Source organism: Siphateles boraxobius, unplaced genomic scaffold (genome assembly GCF_051911475.1).
Source record: "Siphateles boraxobius isolate OS27281-9 unplaced genomic scaffold, OSU_SipBor_1 55, whole genome shotgun sequence".
Taxonomy (NCBI): Eukaryota; Metazoa; Chordata; class Actinopteri; order Cypriniformes; family Leuciscidae; genus Siphateles; species Siphateles boraxobius.
Window position 1 is genome coordinate 8,947,954 of NW_027509181.1, and position 25,357 is coordinate 8,973,310.

Genomic DNA, 25,357 nt, shown 5'->3' on the forward strand with positions numbered 1-25,357 from the left:
TTTCTAAAATATTTTCTGTATCCATTAAACCCCTTAAACAATAAAAAGAATGTAATTAGAGCCTAATTTATATACCCCCATAGGTATTCACATAATATTTAGCTATGAATTTATTTGGTGTTTGTAAACAGGTCCTCATATATCCATAATTACAACGACATTCCCTGTAGGATTTCACAAATGATGCCATCTGGGATTTTCTTAATTGCACAATACTTTGAGAACACACATTTTATCGCTATGTAAACTATTTTCCATCTCAATGTTTTTTAGTACGGTTTGTTTTTATCAGCTTCCTCATTAGTCACACAATAACTGAACATCCATCAGCATAAACAGACTTTTATCATATCCGATGATTATAGTTTTTTGTTCTACCCGGAAGTATTTACAATTAAGGCGAGCTAGCCATTTACCGTTATTAGAAGAAAAAAAGTCCATGTTAGATTCCACGTTAGGACCCTAATATTATCATATTCCTGAAAATGTACCCGGTGTGGACGTTTAACGAAAAATAAGAGAAAGGAGTTCGACGTATTCTGTGACGCTTCAGCTCGCCGTGCGTCGTGACATCACCCCCAGCTTGTCTCTCGGCGACGCGCGTCAGCTTGTGCGGGGCGGAAAGAAACCAAACAACGAAGCTTTCGCAGAACTGCGAGTTCCCGTGCGATATGACTAACTCCGCTGGAATATCGTGTCGATCTTTGTACTCTGCTCGTTCCGTATCTACCATCTCGTACCAATTACCGAGGGAGGAGTGTAAACATCTCTGAAGCCAGGAAGTGGGATGTGGCCCAGGTGAAAAGCTCGTTATATGGTTGCGAGCGTGGGCGCCGTGACTGATGGCACGCGATCGGTCACACACATCAGGATGACGCGTCGAGGGTAGTGCGATCAATATGTGATTTTGTGTGTAGACAGTTGTTTAGAGAAATAAAGAGCCATTGCAGTGAAGTCTTCGGTCTCAGCATCATAATGGACTCTTCTGTGGCGCTGGGGAGGCTGGAGCTCGCGCGCCCGTTGATGACCCGCGGCTCGTGTTTACCGGAGGGCGCGCAGAGCGCTCACCTGAACGGGTGCGTGCCGCTCTCTCATCAGGTGGCCGGACACAAGTATGGCGTTGATAAAGTGGGTCAGTACACTTTTGACGTTATACCTTTTTATTTGTGTCTTGATTCTGTTATTTGAAATTGAACTGATAGTGTGCACTGGAGACCGGAGCTAGTTTTCACAATTTTTGCTCCAGTCAATATTTCTCAGGGTCAGGTTCTGGACATGCACGTACCTTAAAGTATTATTTGTGTATTAAGCTGTTGAACAAATAGTACCTTTATTACCCAGGAAACGAGATACAGTTCATCTTTTGTGACAACATGCTGTCACACTTTATTGGGTTTAGTTGTCACAATGGGAACTTGTCATTAAACAGCCTTCCATATGCTTAGCAGTAAAAATGTAATAATCGAGACACAAAATCGTAAATGAAAACTGTATATATGTAACATAGATAATGCAGTGTTACATTATGCATTAAAATTATGATGATGATGAATCTAGTCCTGAGAACAGTTACATAAAAAAACAAAAAAAAAACTTTGATATTTTGTTGACCCTTGCCTGAAAGTATGGCATTGTGTACCCAAAAGTTATTCATATATAAATTGAACTTGAACTGATTGTAATTTAAGGCATTTTTGCAATAGGAGTTTGAAACCATCATATAGAAGCACTGCTAAAGGGAAAACAATAATTTGTGTATATTATTTAGGCATTTGACTCCAAATCTTTATAGTTGCTGACATGCAGCCTATGTGACAACTAACCCTGGTCTCCTATTAGTAATATTTTTAAATATGCTTTTCCTGATGCAATTACAGATTTAATTAAAAAGGCTTCATTTGTATCTGTATAGTGCTGACTCAATAGGATTTGTCTCACACACTAATGTTGATGACATGCAAAAAAAAGCTCCATACGTCTGACCCATATAGTGTCATTTATAGAACAGTTTGAAACCGAATTTGCACTTGCTGTCTTGAATTTTGCCAATGCTGTGGAACATGGAAAAGATTTGACTTGTATTTGTGTCCACTTTAGTTTTTTATTTCTGCACCTCCCAAAGCGTGTCAAGCACTTCTTCCGGTCACAAATATTGCATTAATTTATGCTTATTTTGATCGGTGTGCGTGCGGATATAGCAATTCAAATATACCTGTTTTAAATTTTACTGTATTTACTTTATTTACTATTTACTATAAATCTACAGTTTAAAATTTGTATGAAAGAATAATCATTCAAGATTATCAAATTGAAAAACTGAATTTAAACCATCCAGATGCATCACCGTGGAGGGAATAATGGGGAAATATGCTTAATTGTCATGAAAATATTGTAACAATGCAAACAAAAATTTGTAATAGTCCTGAAAAAGTCTTTTTATTTTATACAAAATATAGGCATAATAATGTATTACTATCTTTAGGGTGGAACCAATAGCATGTAAATGTATAGGCTACATTAGATGTGCTATAAGTAGCAAATTGCTTTGCATAATAGAGATGTATAGTATTAATTTAAATAACGGTGTTGGGAGAAAATTCCCTGATCAAATGTTTGACGTCAATAATTATTTCTTGTCATGTTTGCTTTTGTTTACCATTGATGTGAATTACTTTTAAAATAGCTACTTTTAAAGCGGGGGAGCCTGACCTAAATCCAGAGCTTCACCGTCTATGACTGTAATCTCTAAGCCCTGTCAACCTAAGTCTCAGCAGCATATAGGCCAGGCTGTGATGTCATTTACACACACTGCTGTCATTTCCCCATCATATGAGCAACTCTGCATGAAAAAATTAAGAGTTCAGATGCAAAAGCCTCTAAGTGCCATCTGAAATTTTCTTCTAGAATGATCCTTTTTAACAAGGTTGTATATTTAAGTTCAGTAATTTCACTTAAATGACAAATAATAGGTAATTTTCATTGCCATTTAAGGGAAATTACTGAACTTAAATATACAAGCTTGATAAAAATGATCATTCTAGAAGAAAACTTCAGATGGCTTTTGCATCTGAACTCTTCAAATGTGTATTTCAAAAACAAAAAGTCAATTGGTATGATCATAACAGTAATGATTGAGCTGTTTTTCAATCACAGGTATCTTGCAACATCCTGACGGTACGGTCCTGAAACAGCTTCAGCCTCCTCCGAGAGGACCCAGAGAGATGCAGTTCTACAGCAATGTGAGTGTTACAGGAGTGTTCTGGATTCAAGGGTTAACAAAAGGAGATTTTTTTGGAAGAGTAGGGATAACCAAACAGGCCCAGGGCCCCATTGTTGATGGGACTTCCATTGCATTTTTTTTCCATACTATGGAAGTCAATGGGGCCCTGGGCCTGTTTGGTTATCCCTATTCTTCCAAAAAAATCTCCTTTTGTTAACCCATCAACTGTTTTGCTACCGACATTCTTCAAAACTACATCTTTTTTGTGTTTTATCCCCTTAAAGTAGAGGAAAATTCACCCACAGGAATTACGTAGGCCTGTTCGCACCAAGTACTATAACTATAACCATGAAGTTTTAGTAATCGCTCTAACTCTAAAGGCCTTGTGCTTTAAGCAAGATCAAAGAACAAACTTGTGTAGGGCTGGTTTGAAAATATTGATTTCTCGATCTTAATCCATTCTCACTTGATGAACTGATATTGATTCTCAAATCCCAAGAATTGATCTTTAAGTCTACTAGTGCAAAGTGCCCATGCAAAATCAGTTTGTGTGTGTTTTTAGTAATTGTTGGTTTGGTGTGTTTGAGTGCTCATTGTTACAATTAAACAGCAAAAGTTCAGTTACATTTTTATTTGTGCATGGTAGAAAGCACATTCTGATACTGACATAATGACATACAATAAATATGGAAAATTCAACTACGCGATTCAGGGAGCAGCTACACAGTGAACTCCGAGAAAACGCTACGCTTGAGCAAACATTTTGTGAATAGGCTACTACAAATGATGGCCGTGAATAAAATATAATATTCAGAAGTAAACAGTGTACCTGACTTAATGTTTAGCTGACAGAGTGTTTATGTCAGAATGTTTATTTTTAAACCACAACCCTCTAAGTGCTTCTTTTACAGATATGTTTAACAATATCTTTTGCATTTCTAATCCAAACAACGTCAAACTTGGCACTGCACTTACTCGTGTCCGTAGCAAGACACCTGCCAAGTTTGAAATCCATCAGACTAACGGTTCGAGAGATATGCGAATAACAGACACACAGACAGACGTTCCTGTAATTTATAGATAGATAGATGTGGATTTTAGTTATGTGAACAAAACTTCCCTAAACATTATTTGTCCCATCCAATAAATCACAATAAGCTTTGTAACTTTTAATATAAAACAAAAACAAATTCTGTCAATTTTATAACAAAATGATTCTGTCAATTTAATAACACATGACACAGCCACTGTTTAGATGTTGTTGTTTTTTTGTTTTTTTTTAATGAATTGGAGTAGAAAAAACACAATTGTCATTAAAAAGGATATTCTAACATTGTTATTATAAAAAGTAAATCTAGTAATGTAATGTACCATCTGACCGGGTTCTCTTTTGGCAGTTGGAAACCGGTTTGCTAGAGTGAATTTTTCAGAAAAGTGATTATGACTGGATTCCAAATCAGTCGCTGTAGGAATACTTTAATGTTTGCAGACCAAGTAGCTCAACACGAGAGGCAACGCAAAGACATGTCAAATAAAACGTCATCATGTTTTAAAGAGTGGCTTGATTAAGTGGTGGAAATAATGAATGATGGGCACAGAACGGTAACAAAACTGACATTTACAATTAAACACCCACCACAAGTGTAGAGTGCAAACTCAAAATACCTGTTACATACCTCAGTTTAAATAGATGTTTGTGTGTGGGTGGGTTTCAGGAATGTTTGGATAACTATAAAATGTTTCACACGTTCACATTTGTTTGAAAATATTTATCTTATAGATCTCAGTTTAAATGCTTCAGTCTGTTTTTATTATATTATACTATACGCCTAATAAATAATCTCAAAAGGGGAATTCATGAGCAATATATATAAACATTTAAATTTGATGGTTTAATGCTCTTTGTAGTCAATAATTGACCATACACATTGCACAAACACATTATGGTTATCCCAAACCATCGTAGTGTAAATGCTTAATTTTTTTCATATTATATTATTATAAAGAATTAAACTGTTCTGTGTAATATTTTTCTTTTAAACGGGTGGTTTACTGCTTTTTTTCTTTGCATGATTGTGTTTATGGGGTGCAATATAACATGTCATTGTGTTTTTAAGCCTTATTTTTCATAAATTTCACCTTTATTGTAAGCCGCTTTCTCCTCTGTCAGTTGAACGACCGGTTGACTTCCTGATTCTATGAAACCACTCCCTCAGAAACAAGCAATGGGCTCAGATTGGTTAGGTGGGCTGGTGTGTTGCAATTGGCTAAACTGCGTAGTGCACGTTGTCCGTAAACTTCGCCCATTACCTTTACAGGCGAAAGTTGCATGTGCTCCGGTCAAATGTAAATAATGGTGTCAATACTCCCGTATCAGTTTGAGCCAGAATCAGACCCAGAAAGCGGCAATAAAGAGAGTCAAGCAGAACCTCCCCAAACAAGGCTTTTACGAAACGTTTCTGAATGGTATATTTTTGTATTATTATTATTATTTTATTCTTCTATTATTATATAAGAATTTCGATATGCTGTAACTTGAAAATGCTACTGCTGCTTGTTAGCTTTTGAGATACGGTTTTCTCCTGATTAAATGTTTAATATAACTGAATGAATGAATGACTGAGTAATACCGTTTTTTAAAGTTGTTGTTTTATCGATATAATGAACAACCGTTTATCTATTCACAAAACTTAGTTTACTCGGTGTATCGTTTTCTTTAGGTGTACATGTGGCAACTGTGTTAAAATCCCAACAGAACGTGAACACATCTGATAACAGCAGCTGAAGTTTGCTGTTGAGATTACATATATTTTTTTGAACTTTATACACGTTTGTCTTATACACACAAAATAGCATCGAACTAACTGGCTGCTATAAACAAACAGCGTTGGCATTGGTTTACGTTCTTGATCAAATCGAAAAATTACGTCACGATATTTTCTGGCATTTATTGCGATAACGATATCTAATGACGATATAATACCATATTCACCAATGTTTTTTCTACAAGTGATAGCTGCATGCAAAGTAAAATGTACCCTTCATCAAATAGACTCCTATAAAATACCAAATACTGTACATAAAATAATAAAAAAAAACAGTCAAAATCCAAACACCATCCCTTGCAGAAATGGAAAAGTTGCATATATACGTTTCTTCTGTAAAAGTGCAGATAATGTTTAAATAGTGCAACTATACTGAAAAACATCACACAGTTCAAATCATTTACAAGTTTGAAATGTAAAAAAACTAACAACGAATAATTACTAATACTACTACTACGAATTCTGATAATAATAACAATATAAACCGCACTAAGGATTGGTGAGCTGCTGGGTTCATGATCGTCACGTATGCGTTTGCGCATTAGTTTCTGCTTGCTCATAAAAGCTGAATAATTACAAATGAACTCCATTATTTTTACAGGATAATACAACAAATAATATAATTTACATGTAGACGTCATGTACACTTCAATTCTGCGTGGTATGTAAGACTCTCTCTCTCATTGAGTGTGTGAGAAACACTGAGCGCTCTCAGCAAAGTTGACAGCAAGTCGTGCGCCTCAGAGATGAACTGATATAGTGGGCTTTACGGATCTCTTGACGGAGAGCGAAACTCTTAAGCGCTCGGTCAGTGTTCGGCGAGATGGGCGGGTGAAAATCTATCTGTGTGCCAGTTCCAGATTGTAGAGGTAGTAATGGTGTGTTCACACCGAACGCGAATAGAGCGTAAAATACACGTCTATCGCGTCTAGTTAGACTCTTGAACATTCGCTCGAGTTCAAATTTTTCAACTTGCGCGAAATCGTTCGCGGCAAACGCTTTACCCAATTCGCGTAATGGTAATTTTGTAAATTTGTTGTAAAAATTGTAATTTTCAGGAACATAATCAAACATAAATTGTAGCCATTGTTGACGAACTACAGCGTCCGTAGGAAGCCCGAACACAGAAGACCTGACAGCTGGGTCAAAATTACACACTTTAGACGGCCTGGCTACAGTTGCTCTCCACTATAACTCTTCCTCTTCGACAAAGCCGCAGAAATATGGCCATGCCCCCTTTTTTGCATATTCTGGACGGAGGGTTGATTATGGGTTAGTTATGTATATAACCCGGGAAGTATCTCGATGTAGTCCCATTCGAGTCATTTTTGTAGGCATTAAACTTACTGATTTTTAAAAGATGATATCTCTGTTACGTTGAACTTTCAGCGCAGCAACTTTGCAGATACTGTTCATGCACCAACAGCAACATTACACACCATTTAAAATGAAAAAAGTGAAATCGCAACAAACCACCCCTTTAAATTATTTTTTAATAGAATTAAAAGACTAGTACAGTTAACACAGCATTGTAAAATAATGTTCTCAGGTAACCTTATATTTGTTTCATTTAGTGACTTATGAATTAACAGTTTGTTTTCAAAAATATGATCAAGTTACATCAAGGGTCAAATATAAATATCACAGCAATTTAAAGTTCAAAACTGCGTGATATAACCACATTTTGTGTGTTTATGTAAGCTGTACAGATCTGGTATAAAGAATGTTTTTGCTCAGGTGGCCAAAATATAGAGAAAAGTTTAGAGAAAATAGAGAAAAGTTTTGCTCGGCAAGGGAACAAAAATTTTTTTTTTGAGGAAACCTTGGCACCTGTGTCACAAGTGATCAAAACTAAACAAACTGTAAATGGGGTCCAAAATGTTTCATGATCTAATTGCTGAATAGAGAGCATAGTCAAAAACACGTTATATCATTGTATTTGTAGTGTAAACTCTTAATGTGTACTGGACAACAGGGAAGGGCCACCTACTAACCTGTCAATGAAACACTGCACTAAAATAAGGGATTTCAACTTTTTTTTTGCATTGCCGACCATGTGACATAAAAAAAGTAACCATCCAATCTGAACACGTGCACATATATATGGCAGAAATGGTGTGACGATTTATCTACTATTTCTTATATTTATTGTTTTATCAAGGCACAATTACAGGCATAGCAAGTGATGTATCCATTCCAATAATTTCACAGTGTGATCCTGTATTTAACTCCAGGTGTATGCTGATGACCACTGCGACCCCTGTCTTGTAGACCTCCAAGCGCACCTTCCCAAGTACTATGGCACGTGGTCCTCGCCAGACAGTCCCGCAGGTATACACCGATGGATGCGTGGAGCGATGAGGAGATTAGTGGATATACAGCATTAGTTTAGTAAGCGTGTCTGCTCGCTCTCTTCCACAGACCGGTACCTCAAGCTGGACGATGTGACGCGCAGGTTTCAGAAGCCGTGTATCATGGACGTGAAGATCGGCCAGAGGAGCTATGATCCCTTCGCTTCACAGGAGAAACGGGAACAGCAGATCAGGAAATACCCACTGATGGAGGACATCGGCTTCTTGGTTCTGGGGATGAGGGTATGTTTTCTTCTTTAAAATATGGGTTACATTGATTTATCTTCTAATGGAAATAGGTCTATTGAATTAAAGTGCCCCTATTATGTTATGTTAAAGGTTTCTACTTTAGTTTTTGAGGTCTCCTACATTAGGTTTACATTAGGGGTTAAACGGACTGTAGTTGATTTGTGATCCGTACAGACCAGGAATCACAGTTTGGCACGCATGTGATTCGTGGATTAATATCAAAGTTGAACCTTCATAGAGTGAATGTTTATCATTTGAACATGTTTTGTCTTGCCAATTTACATATTCAAGCGATTTTAAAACATTCCACCGCAAGAAGAGGCAAAAGACAACTCAATTTGGTACTTGCACACTGGTTTCTGTGCGCACATACACACTCAGAGGTAACTGCTGTATCGATACTGTCGTGCTTTTGAATGTAGCCAATTCAGAGCTCGAATTTCAGCACGGGATTGCGAGTATTATGCATTATTCTAATCTTTCCCGCAGGTCTCCCACTTATAATGTGGGAAATTCCCTCAAACATTGATTGAGTGTCCAGCTGTGCCGCGTCTTCTGTGTCTCTGTCTCTCAAAATGGGTTGCTCATGGCAAGCGTCAAAGACGCTGAAGGCGGCGATACTACACTCTTTCGCTTTTAGGAGTTGGGACATGACGGAATATGCACTTGCATATTCGGGCGAGCATTGCATTGTCACTTAAGTTTACCATTAGCTTTTTTTCGTCTTTTTAAGTCTTACCACGCTAAACATTCAAGCTATTTTAAACTATTCAGTACTTGCACGCTCTCTGAGAGATTGTTTTCTCTGCATGCTTACATAGAGTAAAGCCGCCTCATAAACTGCCTGTGAGTAACAAAAGTTCTTTTTCACGGATTATATCGCTTTTACAGCCAAAAACAAGCAAAATGATGTAAAAAATGTCGGTCTTGGTGAGTATCCAACACAGTCGGTTATGTCTTAAATAAGCATAAAATGCATTTGATGTGACAGTATAATGAAAACAGGATCCGTGCACTAGCTCTTAAAGTGACAGCAGCCATGTGTCTGTCTTTAATATTGTTGTCAAAACAACAAAAGATAGCTTTAATTATAAGGAATCTGAATTTATAGTCAATGTATTTAATTTAGTCAGAATTAAAATACTACCCGATGTTATTTTAGATTTAATTACTTTATTAAGTTCTTAATATTAGTGCTAGACCTATTCAAAAACTTTTATCTTTATTGGTAGGCTATCTTTATTCTATTGTATTTATTTGTTTAAAATGATTTCAACATAATGTAAAGAAATTACTGTGTTTGGTGCACATTCCGACACTTATTTAATTTAACTCTCATTGTTTTTTAATGACAAAAACTAAATAGTTTTTCAGTTATCACAACTGTTATAACACTGTTTATTCAATAAAGATATTACTGTTAATAAACTCTGCTCAAAAGAAATTTAAATTCCAAATTGATCCATATCGTGATGCGTATCGTATCGTGACATTATTGGTGATACACAGCCCTAATATCAACTGTTTTTCAAAGACGGTAGTGCATCTAATTATTTTAACATGAAATCTATGAATGATGACCAATAATTGTATTTCAGAAAGGGTAGTTAATTCCTATCATTTTATTATGAAATATACAAACGCAGGAAGCATTTTAAACTTATTTTTAACAAATGATACTATTTATCATAAAATGTAAGGTGTATAGTCACAGTGTAGGCCTAATTAGGAAATGTGTTATTTACTATAATCTGTTATTAATTACCGTAGTTGGGAGTATGATTTACTTAATTGACTAGTCAATAGTACACGAAAATGCACCTATATTTATCTGCAAAAGGTTTCACATACACTTACAGCCTGGTGTTAATGTAAATTTAACGTTAGTCATTTATTTTTGAAGTCTACATGTGCAAACACAACTTCTAACAACTGGCAATTTCACTGAAAGCGTTGTTGCCAGATTAAAGTTGAAGTTATAAATTAAAGTCCATTTTGTTGTCGCCGTAGGTCAAAATACCTGTCTCGGCAAGCATTCTCATAAACGGACGGTTATGTCTTAATTGAACGGTTTGTTAATAAATCGTAAGAACTATCCCTTGTGAACTATGCCAGTTTAAAATGATTATGACTGCATGATTATTATCAATTAGTTGTTGCAGCCCTACTTGGATTCATACCTAGTCGTGCATATATAAGGGGTGATTTTTGGTGTGAGGATGTTGCAATGTCCAAATTAGGTTTCTTTTTTTAATGTGTAAAGGAATATCTGCTGTCACATTCATGTCATGGAACTTGTGGATTGCGTGGGGGTCGTGTTTGTGAAATATGAATCAGAACCTGGGGTTGAGGTGTCAGAATAGCTTTTCAAGTAGTGGACAGACTGTGTCACAGACTCACCTAACAAGTTTAGAGGTGATTTTTCCACTCTCTACCATCTCTTTTGAATCATTGGTACTTCCTGTATAAAACCCAAACACTGCTGTCCTCATAGAGGTAGCCCTCGTCTTTTCACATGAGGATAACACAATAGTTTACTTATTTGATCATTAATGAATTTATTTGATTATGTACTTAATTTGTTTAATTATTGTGGGAAATGCCAAATTGGAATCTTTTTCTATCATTTTTAAACAAAGATGGAATTGGTGATGAAAACGTCACGTTGCTTAGATATACAGTACCGGTCAAAAGTTTGTAAACATTACCATTTCTGATGTTTTTGAAAGAAGTCTCTTATGCTCATCAAACCTGCAATTATTTGATCAAAAATACAGATAGAAATGTAATATTGTGAAGTATTATTACAATTTAAAATGGTGGTTTTCTATTTTAATATACTTTAACATGTAGTTTATTTCTGTGATGCAAAGCTGAATTTTCATCCGCCATTATGTCAGTCTTCAGTGTCACATGGTCCTTCAGAAATCATTCTAAAATGCTGATTTATTAATGTTGGAAACAGTTGTGCTGCCCAATGTTTTTTTATAACTTGTGATACTTTTTTTCAGTATTTTTTGATGAATAAAAATTTAAAGCATTTAAAAACAGCTTTTATTTAAAAAAAAAAAAAACTTTTATAACAATATACACAACTGTTCAAAAGGTTGGATTCAGTCGTCTTTTTAAAAAAAAAAGGAATTAATACTTTTATTCAGCATGGATGTGTTAAATTGATTAAAAGATTTATATTGTTAGAAAAGATTTTTATTTTGAATAAAGGCTTGAATAACTTTTTATTCATCAATGAATTTTAAGCTACACAACTGTTTCCAACATTGATAATATCAAATAACACACAAATATATATTACATACTTTCTTGTGTTATGCTCATCGTTTATTCCTGAATGTGACTTTACTCTTCCAGAGGTGCTGCCATTTCAGCTGATGACCTTCGGTATGGCCAGTGCCTGAGCCTCGTGCGTTTAGAGGTTTTAATTAATGGTCCGCAGCTTTAGAGTGAGCAGAAGTGAGCAGTGGTAAAGCCACAGTGCTGCGTGAACTGGAGTCACACGTTTACTGAGCTCTGGAAACAGCAGGCAGTATTAACACTATCATCAACACTGCTGGAGTGAAGTCTTCGGATAGCTTGGAAGGGACATTTGGTCTGTATAATCATGGAAAATGGGACAAACAGAGCATGCAAAGACACAAAATGTGGGCTTAGCAGTTACTGCAATAGCGGTTGAAGCAATCATAAATCCTCTGTAAACTGGTGAACTTTGATCACTAAATATATTCATAATGTTGTTTAAACTGTTAATCGGCCACAAAAAAGGGATTTCACACTCCTAGTAAAAAAACTTAGCAAATTGAAGAAACTGCACAAATACTATAACTGATCTGATCTCAGATGTTACTTGCATTTTTGACTTGATGCACATTATTGCTATATTTTTTATGTATGAATGATCCAGTTAGAAGGCTTTTCAATGTACAAATCGCCAACATTTACAATGGATATTTGATTTTGAAATATTTGTTGTTTATAACCACACGGTTCAATTAAACCATCAAAATATGAGGAAAATATTTGATATATTTTTTTATACTTTAAATGTGAAAGAAGAACAAAACACTAAACTTGATTAATTATCTGGCAAAAAAAGGCAAAATACACTTATTTTACTAGGCTAACAGGAAAAAATATACAATATAATCAGTTATTAATATTTCGTTGGCTCTCTTGTGTTTGCTTGTTCAAAATTTCTTTGTATGACAGCATGGACAAAAATTTTCTCTGCACAATCCGGCATGTTTCATTGCTTTATCGGATATAAAACAATTGGCACAACTATGCAATATGCTGACAAATTTGTTAGACAAATTTTGAATAAATGGTGAAGATGTCCATTTTTCCTTGGCCGTGCATCACTTTAGGCAACTACTGTAGTTATATATATTTTTATATTTCGGAAGGGTCATCCTCACTATCATGGTGTGTGTGTGTGTGTGTATATATATATATATATATATATATATATATATATATATATATATATATATATATATATATATATATATTAGGGGTGGCACGGTACATGAAAAAACATCCGAACCGTTCGGTTTGCTTGTCTCGGTTCGGTGCGTGTGTGCGTCGCATGTTTCGACGCATGCGCAATGTAACCTCGTGCCTGTGACCTCAGACAGTGCGTTTACTTTTCGCACGAAATAAGAGATGCGTGGACAATGGACATACATATTAGGCTTGTTCGACTTGAACCGGCGCTGCACAGACCGATCGATGAATAACATCAAAGTACCGCGAGAGCAACGGCTCCGTATGCTTTTCAACAGTGTTGTGCTAGCTACTAAGATATAGTAACTAGTTACAGATACTAGTTACTTCATTAAAAAAGTAACTCAATTACTTTGTTGATTACTTACACCAAAAAGTAATGCATTACTGTTAAAAGTAACTTTTTAGTTACTTTAAAAAAAAACATTATTTAATGTTCCCATTAATGTTCTTTTATGCGTTATGGTCTACACAAACACAAAACTGACTTAAACAAAGTAATTTTCAAACACTATTTTATTTAAGTCAGACCAGCACAAACTGAAAATATCAAAAGGATTTCTGAAGTGACTCGCTATGCTGACTCGCGATCTTTGCAGTAGCCAGAGAGAAATGCACATTTCATACGGATTACATAAGCAGAGAGCAGTCTGTAGTCTGTTTTCTTCCGTTTTGAATTGTTCTGTTTAAAAGTAGACATGTCTGTGAGGCAAGTAGGTTACCTCATACGCCGAGTTTCGGTTCATTTATGAGACGAGCTCCAGTTCACGTGCTGGCGCCTCCGTTTCGTGATTATCTATCGTCTGCTATATTTACTTCTTATTTATTAAATGCAGGCAATTGGTTGATGAAACATTGATTAAAATTAAGATACAATTAATACAAAACGAAATTCACTTTAAAGAAAGGTTTTGTGCTTTCTGTTTGATGTCTCTGTGAAAGTTTTAAAGCATATTTTAGTGCCGCTTTCAGAGCGCTCGCGTACGGAGAACTGTCACGTCCGTAACATTGCTTCTTCCTCATAAATGCGAACACTTAAAATAAAACAAAATAAATATTTTGTTCTGTGGAGACTGAGAGCCAACCCTTCTTCATCCGGTGGGTAGTATTACTTTGGTTTGCGCAGTGTAATTCACAGAATTACTAAACAATATTTTAGGTCTATAAAATTCAGCCCGTATAAATGTGCATTTTCTAAGCTTGGAAAATTGGACAAAATTCATTTGATTCTAATCATAATGTAACATTATTGTGCAATTGATTTCTTTATAGGCTATTTGCTATTAGTATAGTAAATCCTTACGTTTTTATCCAACTAGGCTATGTGTGGGCATTAAGTAAAATACGGGACAAATCGCTTCCCTTATTGATTTGATACGGGACGCATCATTTTACTTGCAAATAGGGGACAATTCCGTATTTTAAGGGATGGGTGGCAAGCAACCCTACCACCAATCCTACAATGCGTGGCTGCTGCAAACAGGTTAGGCTGTAGGCTACACTTCAGCCAAAATTAATTAATTAAAAAAAGTAACGGACAACGCACCATATGGTAACGGTAACAGAGTTAATTTATTTAAAAAGTAATGCGTTACAGTATGAGTTACTGTCAAAAGTAACTGCGTTACAGTAATGTGTTACTAGTAACACGTTACTGGCCAACACTGCTTTTCAATCACTCTCGTGGTACTTTGATGTCATAAACCGATCGGTCTGTGCAGCGCCGGTTCAAGTCGAACAAGCCTATTACAGTCAAAGTGGATTATGGAGTGCTGCAGGTCTCGTCACGTATAGAAATGGCAAGTGGGAGAGATAAGGAAGGCTAACCGGAGTTGGAGGATGCGCCAGCGTCGTATAGCTAAGTCCGGTGTGTGGTAACATTTTGGATTTCATGTTACCTATGATATTTAAATATATACAGTGACACTAAGTTTAGATACGAACTCCAGTCATACGTTTCCAAATACTGCACTTTAATTTGAAGTGAAAAAAATGTATCCTCACTCTCAGGAAATAGAAACATTGTTGATACTGTTTTTGTGTTGAGGTTGAACTTATGTTTCACTTTATGGTTATGGCCTTTGCTATTGGTATAACCTCATTATTGGCAATTATGTGTAACATATTTTGACTTATTTAAAAGATAGTGCTTTAAGAGTTCTTCTCTTTCTCTTTTAAAAGATAAACCTTTTGTAAGAGCTACACTGAAGTTAACAGTTTGATAAATGCAAGTTAATTTTAATCTTTGTGGTCTAAAAATGCACATAAGTCCCTGTAGAGATAGCAATACACATTCTCCTTTTTTGCCAAATAAACAAAAGCATTTCATCAATGTCTTCTCTCTTGCTGTATCAATGTCACCTAGCTTTCCTCAGCGATGATCTCAATAATGTGCTTAAAGTCAAGTCAAATTCAAGTCAAGTTTGTGCATGATTGCATGATATAAATTGTTTTTAATACTGTATTCTAAATTGTGGATAATTAAGCTACAGTATAGCCTATATCATATGGTGAAGTACATTTCTGGAGTGTTAAAGATAAAGAAAAAATAACAACAAGAACCGTACAGAACCGAGAACCGTGATACGAACCGAACCGTGGGTTTTGTGAACCGTGCCACCCCTAATATATATATATATATATATATATATATATATATATATATATATATATATATACATACACAAACACACACACACCATGATAGTAATGAGCCATGCATGGTTTTGCTTGTGGTTATCATGATCTACAAATGAATGATACCATGGAAGAACAATGGTGAATTTTAATGAGAAAATACAAAGAAGGCCTGTTGAACATGTCATTTGTCAGCTCTTTTATTCATGGGCATTTATTCGTTTTTTTCATGGGCATCACCACAAGAACAGCATTTAGAGCCATGCACATTACCTTGTATCTATCAGGACTGTTTGGCATCCATGTTCTGTAGGGGCGTAACGGTTCAAATTATTCACTGTTCAGATTTTATCACAGTTTCAGATTTTATCACAGTTTCGGTACGGCCTGGTATGTGCAGCTATTGTCAAGAAAAAAATGACTACTGTCAAATATAAAAAAAGAAACTAACAAATAATCAAACCACAAGCAACAGCACAAATAAATACATTAGAGCAAAGAGCAGGTTATTTAGGCATCTAAATGTAGTTTTCATTGAATAAAGATTGATTAAAGGAATCAAATGTAAAATAACACTGTATTATATATATATATATATATATATATATATATATATATATATATTAGGGCTGTCAAAATAACGCGTTAATTTCGATTCATTAATCTGAGAAGAAATAACGCGTTAAAAAAAATAACGCAGATTAATCCATTCCGTTTTGACCTTTGCGGAGCCGTTCTAGCGTTCGTGTAAAAAGAAGGAGGGAGACAAGAACGCGCTGCTTGGATCATTGTTTGGAACATTTACTTTTAACAAACGGAGTTCGTCAAACTCTAAAGTAGGCCTACAACATCAATGAAAAGCATCCAGGAGTCAGTGTGTGCGTGAGTCGGCGAGTGTGTCTGAGAGAAAGCGCGCTTGTGTGTGTGTGTGTGTGTTGTAACTTTTCACGCGCTCTCACGTCACACAACCATTTTCTCACGCACAGAAAAATCGCGCACCAAAGAGAGGACACGGAAACAGACAAGACAGAGCACGTTACTTATGATATTAAAAAAATCTCAGCTCTCAGATTCTGTTAATTTTATTACGAAAATCAAACTATACCGTTTTGGCGCTTGTAAATGTGAAATGACAGATCCCTATAGCGGCACGTGAACCGTTCATCTCTAGCTAATAGTAAATAAACACGAATGACCAATGTTGAAAGATACAGTAGGGCAGCCTAAAACTTACCGAAATGTATATTCCTCGATCAATCAGTGTTTTTCAACCGCGAAAAGAGGTCAATAAAACAGCTGGAGAACAATTATGTCACATAACATTTAGCCCTAAGTTACCTCAGGAAAGCCATTTCATGACCATATAGCATGTTATAGTTGGCTATAAAAAAGAGATATAGAGTATTTTTCAAAATTTATGTAGCCTACTAGTATATTACGTATGGATTATATTTTTACTTATATCAAAGTTGTTATTTGTAATAAACAAGCATTATATTTAATTTGAGCTATTTTTAACCTTAAATACTACCAGCTGATATGGCTCTCTGTATTTTTACAGCATTGGGTGAGATTTTTTTTTCTTGAGAAAAATGAATGCCTATCTTGTGTACCTAATATTTATCCAAATGAGTCAATATTGCATCAAATCACAATAATTAAATTAAATTGAAATCGTGAAATTTGTGTCAAGCAATAATAATAAAAACGTAGCTTACCAGAAATTGTACCATGTAAACATTGTAAGATTGGGTATGCGATTAATTTAGATTAATTAATTACAGAGTATGTAATTAATTAGATTAAAAATTGTAATCGATTGACAGCCCTAATATATATATATATATATAATTACACTGTAAAGGATTCTTTATGGAGAGGGGCAGTCATGGCCTAATGGTAACAGAGTTGGACTGGTGACCCAAAGGTTTCTGGTTCGATTCCAGTACCGGCAGGAATATAACTGAGGTGTCCTTGAGCAAGGCACCTAACCCCCAATCGCTCCCCGGGCGCCACTCAAGGCTGCCCGCTGCTCCGGGTGTGTGTATCCACATTTGCAGTGTGTGTTCACTACTCACTACTCTGATCCTAATGTGTGTGCACTTACTTGGATGGGTTAAATGCAGAGGTCAAATTCCAAGTATGGGTTACCATACTTTTGGCCATCACGTGTCACTTTCACTTTCACAAGCTGTTGGTTGCTGCAGTCATCAAGTCTAACTGAGTCATCAAGTCTAACTGAGTCAGTGTATTTTGTGTTTATATAGATTTTAAGAGGCAATGCTTAGAAATGGTGACAGCATCTGGCTGACGACCTTAAACAAAGCATGCAAATGAAGTATCCAGGTATAGTAACCCACCCCAGACTCTAAAGTGTCACCAGTACTAATCCAATCAGCATAACTATTCAGAGAACGGAACAGGTTCCAAGAGCAATTAAAGACAAAAGGTGAGATTCTCAGTAATCTGACTCATTTGACTTGCAATAAAGAGAACAGGAACTGGCAGAACACTCTTGCTGGAAAGTTTGCTTAACAGAATAATTAATCTGATATCATCATTTTAACATTAAATGAAAAACTAAAGTGAAGTACATTGTATTTAGCATTTAAAGTTATGTCAAGACATAGGATTAGTAGATATTAAACCGATTCTTAAATTTGTAATCCCACAAAACACAGACAGCAGGAGTATATTAGGCTGCTGTCACTTTAAGACTTGATTCATGGATCCAATACACTGATATATATCCATTGTCTTTCCCAGCTGTTTATGTTCACTGCAGACATAACCTACTATGTTTGCTAGGATACTCACCATGACGGGCATGTTGGAATTTTTTTTTGTGTGTCTGTCCATTCAAGCGCAAGACTTAAAAGAGAACTCAATATTTGCGAGCTGTCTGAAGACGTGGCTTTCCACGCGTGCACTTCGGTTGGGTGCACACACAAATCATCTTCTCAAAGCGCACGCGAGTTCTCTTTCGCGTCTTCCTTGAGCATGAATGTTTCAATTGGCAAGGCTGTAAATGTTCTGTAAATGCTCTGTGTGGATCAGAACCAGCTGTCTTGCGTAACGCATCCTGTTCGTAAAGCTTGTTTGTTTACTCGCATGTTTTCTTGGCAGCACATGTATGTGAATAAATCTTGGAAAAAAGACAGACAATTACAGGGCTATCTGCAATTTCTCGAAACTTGGTTGACACAGATGATGACAGATCTTCCTGTTTATTGTGTCATATTGTGTAGTATGACCACAGTGAATGGAGTAATGGGGTGAAAATGAGGGGAACCATTCTAGGGGCCATGACTACAACTACAAAAATAAGTAAACCCCAAACCCTGTTCTTTGTACAAGTAGTTTTAATACATCCATCTGTGGTCTCCATCTCCTTTAAAAAAAAATAATAATAATAATAATAATTTTCCTATGCGACAAGTTCTAAATCTAAACGGGTGAGAGGAATTCATGCAGTGGGTGAGTCATATTTTCAGGAAAGAAATAAAAATCTTTTCACCATAAAGAAGAACGTCCTCTTGCAGTTTAGAAGGAGAATTTATAACCAAACCATTTTCCAAAGAAAGTGAGTGTATTAACAAGACATATTAACCATAACAGAGAGAGAATGGTTGGGTTTAACACACTGTTTATATATATATTGTATATGTATATAATGTATGTGTATGTGTGTGTGTGTGTGTATGTATAAATACTTATGTCTATATATTATTTAACAGAATCTAATCAAATTTCAAGAACTACAATGAACGACTCGTTTGTACTACATCACACTATTTTTTCTAATGAAGTCATAATGTTCCTCATTTAAATAATCCCCGCCCGCGGAATACGCAAAAACGTTGATGAGACCTGGTTAAGCGGTTCTAGAGAAGATGAAGAGTGTTGTCGCACAATCGTTAATATTGTCTGGGTCTGAATCGGGCTCGAAAGTGTTTGAAATTGACGCCATCATTAATATTTACATTAGAGTAGAGCTCACGGTTATGAAGGGGCGCTACATTTCCAGACCACGTGCTAAGCGCTGCCAATCACAACACACTGGGCCAGTAACAAATCACAGCATGTTTCATATTTCAGAAGGAGGGGCTTCATCAAAAATGTTGCATACAACCAGACTGGGGAGAGTAGTTGTAATGTAAAATTTGTGAAAAATAAGGCGTTTTTTAAATAATCAAGCGTGAAAACAATGTTACATATATATGTATAATATATTACAAATATGTTATATATATACAAAAAAATAAAGTATAATATTACAAATATAATATTACAAAAAAACCTAATATTGTGAAATATTAAAATTTAAAATGCCTGTTTTTTAAATGTAATTTATTCCTGTAATGAACAGCTGTTTGTTTGAAGACTTGAGTAATGATGCTGAGAAAAAACAGTGTCAAGTGATCCTTCAGAAATAATTTTAATTGTGTGTGAGAGAAAGAGAGAGAGGATATGTTTGGTTATCTGTGCCATCAGACAGGATGAGCTTATCACACTGTGGCCTCTCCCAGCATCCTCAGGGTCTTTAGCTTCTCTCTTGAGAAACATGGGTGGAGACCTCTAAACTCTTTATCATCAGCTCATGTCCTTTTTTATTTCTTTAGAGAAAATGTAAGTCAGAGAACAGGCTTAATATCCACTGCCTTTCTTGATTTATACATGGCTTTAAAAGAATGTAAAACTTTCCTGATCGTATTACTTGTGAAAGCTAGGTAAGTGTTAGTGCATTGACTCTAAATAAACAGTCAAGTGTCTTTACAATATGTCTGTAGTATACAATCAATCCATTATTTATTATTATAATAAATGTCAGAGTAGTATCCAGATCTAAGTAACCATACAATGCATGTTGGTCATTTTTTCATTATATAAAACTGTGCAGGTTTTTAAGGATACACATGAAATATTAAAGGGTCACTCCACCCATTTGCATTAAGATTTCCATTATTAGAAATCCAGTCACACTATTGAATGGTCGTGCAACACTTTCATTTTCCCCTGAGACGAGAGAAATCCTCTATTTACCTTTTTCACTTCCTCCTACAATGACGCAAAAATCGTCATTTTACGTCATTGGAGGAAGTGTAAAAGGGGGGGGGGGGTTTCTGTGAATACTACAAGCACTAGTTTCTCCATTCTGTCACCTGATGGAGTTTTGGTTCCTTGCCACTGTTGCCTTGGCTTTTGGCTTGCTTAGTTGGGGACATTTAATATTCAATAATATTATTGATCTGCCTTGCTTAAGGTGGACGTTGACTCAATTTTCTTTTAGAAACAAACTCTGTTATATTATTTTCATGTTATCACTGTGAAGCTGCTTTGATACAATCTGTATTGTAAAAAGCGCTATATAAATAAAGGTGACTTGACTTGACTTGACTAGTTCCCACCCTTTCAAACCCGCCCATAGGGGGTTGGACCTAATGCGCTAACATACCTATCAGATCAGTGCCAGTGCATTTGATTTCACCGGGAGAAACTTTTTGAAAATATGGACGAAGGTACTGAATACACAGGCGGATGCATTATGGAGGATCTGGATTTTGACGAAGTTATGGTAGAAATGGATGTTCGTGGCTACCTTTATGAGCCACAGTATAGCGACGAGCAGCTGAGGGCTATGGAGGAACCGGAGGCGGCTGAAGGTGCTGCCACCACAGCCGATGCAGACGATCTGCTTGCCGCGGTCGAGGAGCCCGCAATGGCTCGAGCTGCGGCAGATTGGTGGTTCCTGTGCTCTCACTGTGCGCCAATGGACACAGAACAAGAGTCTGTCTGCTGCCGAGAATTCCAGCGGTGCTACGGAATCGGAGGATGACACGGACGTGTGTGTTGTTGCTCACCCGAGTTTCGCACCCTATATGGATAGCGGCGTCCTGGAGACATACTTTAGAATACCTAAGTTCAACTGGCAACGTCAGCCAAAGCCTACAGGGTCAAATGTTCGTCTTTCTGTAAAGTACGTTTATTTTCATTTTGTTAACACGCTAACGTGGCAGGTTCATTGCACAAATATCTTGCAGTTAAGCTAGCTACTGTAGTGGGAGTGGTCTGCGGAGCTGAGCTTTGCAATGCACTATGGGGATTGTTGTCTACAATCCACAAGCACTAAAAAGTCATTTTCTGCCTTTTATCGGCCACAAAGGTCCCAAATTAGAAATTTATGATACTATTCTACTACATATATGACCCACTTTCAATACATGTTCATGTCTCTACCGGTGGAATGACCCTTTAAGCATTAACTGTGGGGTAAAGTGTCAATTAATAGAGATTTGTGTTAGTATAATCTTTGTATATGTCTTAAGAATCTGACGGAGCGTTGGCCATTAGAAACCATCCTTTTAAAGAAAATGCTCATATTTTTTCCCACAAAGCCATGCATTAAAGCAGCTGCATCAGTTTCACAGATGGAGAAACTGAGGGAGCTAAATGACAGAATGTTTCTGAAACCAATCAGCCAATCAATACATGGTCAAGATGATCAGCTGAACATCAAACTGAGCATTACAATGGAGAAGAAAGGTGAAATAAGTGCCTTTGAATGTGGCATGATTGTTTGTGTCAGAGGGGTCTGGTTTGAGTATTTCAGAAACTGCTGATCTACTGGGATTTCCACACACAACCTAGGGTTTACAAAGAATTGTCAGAAAAAGAACAAAACATCCAGTGAGCGGCAAAAAATGCCTTGTTAATATCAGAGGTCTGAAGAGATTTGGCAGACTGGATCGAGCTGATATAAAGGCAACAGTAACTTAAATAACCACTTCTTAACGCACAGCACGTCGAACCTTGAAGACACACTGGATTCGCACAGGCTCACCAAAATTGGACAAGTAAAGATTGGAAAAACTTGCCTGGTCTGATGAGTCTCAGTTTCTGCTGTGACATTCAGATAGGTGGAGTCAGAATTTGGTGTAGACAACATAAATGCATGGATCCATCCTGCCTTGTATCAACGGGTCAGGCTGCTGGTGGTGGTGTAATGGTGTGTGGGATATTTTCTTGGCACACTTGGGCCCCTTAGTACCAATTGAGCATAATTTAAATGCTACAGCCTACCTGAGTATTGTTGCTGACCATGTCCATACCTTTATGCCTACAGTGTACCCATCTTCTGATGGCTACTTCCAGCAGGATAATGGAGACTGTCCTCGCTGCAGCCAGTAGCTTGCTGACGTTGCTGTTCGATGCGCATGCGCGGAATTGGACGTTTTTAACACGCATGTATTAATCTTGTATTTATGCCAAGTTAAAGGTGGAATAAATAGATACAAATGGTTGTTTCATTACAGAAATGTTTTTTTTTAATCAGTAGCTAGCGTATTTAAACTTTATTTAAGCAACGAGGGCGTAGTGTTTTGAATAGCCATATAGCCTAGGCCTATTTATTATTATTATTATTATTATTATTAATAATAATAATAATAATAATAATAATAAAAATAATAATAATTGTTACTTATACCTATTGTCTTCATTTTTCCCCACTCATAGTCACTCATATATATATATATATATAATTTACTTTATATAAGTCTTCTGTGTTATTTGTTTCATATATCCGTAAAAGCAGTGGCATTTGTTCGTAAAATATATCATTTTTCTCTCTTGGTGTGCAATAGCCTACATGACACATTATAAGAGTTATACGAAAATTTGTGGACATCTTTTGCTATACCATAAGATATGTAATAAATAAAGATGACAAGAAGAAAAAGAAGAAAAACGATCCTGTGTCTGGTATCCAATAAATAATGGGTTTTGACTGTTAAAACCTCCCAATGACCAACGAATTCACAAACTGTTGGGGACAATGTCCGGTATGCTATGCTAATAATATATGCAAACAATTCTATTTTTTATGCAAATACAATCCCTAGAGATAGATCAACTTTCTAATGATTGAAGACATTTTATAGGCCTATATATAAATATAACATTAAATGCTCTACAAACAAAAATTATAAGTTGATGGTGACAAAAGATAGCCTATTAATCAACCAACATTACACTTTGCATGAAAAATGTTGTTATCCAGAGAGCGATCTAGTCAGACTTTTTCCTTCAAAATATTTTTGAAATTGAGTGTATAGCCTACAGTTAAACTTACAATCTCTAGTGTTGTTTTGAGTGTTTTAGACAATGGTGTGAAATGCAACTATAAATAATGAACATTTATTTGACTTGATGGGGCGTTATTAGTGATGTGAACTCGTCTTTTCTTTCATTTTAATGTAATTTTTATTGTTTACAATCTTTATCTAAGCTATATTAGAATGATATAAAAATCTATATACACAAAATGGAATGGCATTATGTCTATGGGAAATTAAATTATGGATAAAAACGCATAAAAGAGTACTTTCTAAACTCAACTTAATTCGTCAGAGTGATGGATATTCTAATAACTATATTGCCACTTTTGCATATCTATGTTACAGTGCTTTGTGTAAACTTCAAATAATGGATTACAATAATACTATAATAGATAATAATATGACTAATGTGAGGAGTGTCATTGGAGATAAAATACAAAATTCATTTTTCAAAATTGCATACATCTTTGAAGCTATCAGTAGGGAGTAAAACATGTAATGGGCCATAATGTAAAAGCTTTAATGTTTATTAAATTCATCCTCTATAGCCATTATGGCATATGTCATACAGATTTTATAAAATAATGTAATTTATTTGCGCCCATGCGTGTTTAAACTTTCATGGCGAATGTCCATATCGAAACCTAGTACAGCGCATGCGTCTTACAACGTCAACTTCGTATTTGATGTAAATCACGTCATTGCGCTACAGGCTGCAGCGAGGACTTCTTGGGATAATGCGCCATGTCACAAAACTCATCATCTCTCACTGGTTTCTTGAACAATGAGTTTATTGCATTTGTTCTTATTTATTTGAAATGTGAATTGATTGAACTTGACATGACTTTAAATTTCTGCTTCCTGAAATATAATTTGTCTTGTTTGTTTTACCCATTTCATTTCTCCTGGCTTAAAGGGCACCTTAAGTAAAAAAAAATAAAAATAAATAAAAGTTTAAGGAAAATTATTGGTTGACCTTTACTATGTTTAAAAAAAAAAGTCTTCAGGATAGGAGTTGTCGAAATTTGTGCATTAAAAGGGCAGTGAGGTCCAGTTTCTTGGTGAAATATTGCTGGGGAGCAGACGGTATGTAAATTCTCATTCTCAATCCGTCCCAGGAGTTCAGCTCTCTGCCAGCTCGTACAGAAAAACAGATGGATGAAAAGAGCCGATCTACATAACCACCAAGCAAACAAAACCATTACTCATAATTGCGCTGTTGATTTGGAGGATATAGAAAGCAACTTAATGTCCTTCTCAAAATAACCCAAATTACACAGTACGATATTAAATTGGCTCCCTCTTCACCCTTCCAGAAGTTCAACTTGAGTTTCATTTCCTCTCTGGAGCTTATTCAATCAGTGGAGTTACTGTAATGACCTCACATGTCCTCTAGAGGGAGAGCAAGACCTATGAAGAGACGATTCATATTTACCT

The 25,357-nt window shown here is 36.0% G+C and overlaps 1 protein-coding gene across 1 annotated transcript in view; it reads left to right on the plus strand.

The window, feature by feature from the left end:
* The first annotated feature begins 287 nt into the window (after nucleotides 1–287).
* Nucleotides 288–25,357, plus strand: part of ipmkb (inositol polyphosphate multikinase b) — a 30,790-nt gene continuing 5,720 nt past the window's right edge. The window contains exons 1-4 of the mRNA XM_077206144.1: nucleotides 288–1,132; nucleotides 3,154–3,239; nucleotides 8,280–8,376; nucleotides 8,467–8,639. Of these exons, the coding sequence (XP_077062259.1) occupies nucleotides 976–1,132; nucleotides 3,154–3,239; nucleotides 8,280–8,376; nucleotides 8,467–8,639 (513 nt within the window). The 5' untranslated portion in view covers nucleotides 288–975. The remainder of the gene's footprint in view (nucleotides 1,133–3,153; nucleotides 3,240–8,279; nucleotides 8,377–8,466; nucleotides 8,640–25,357) is intronic.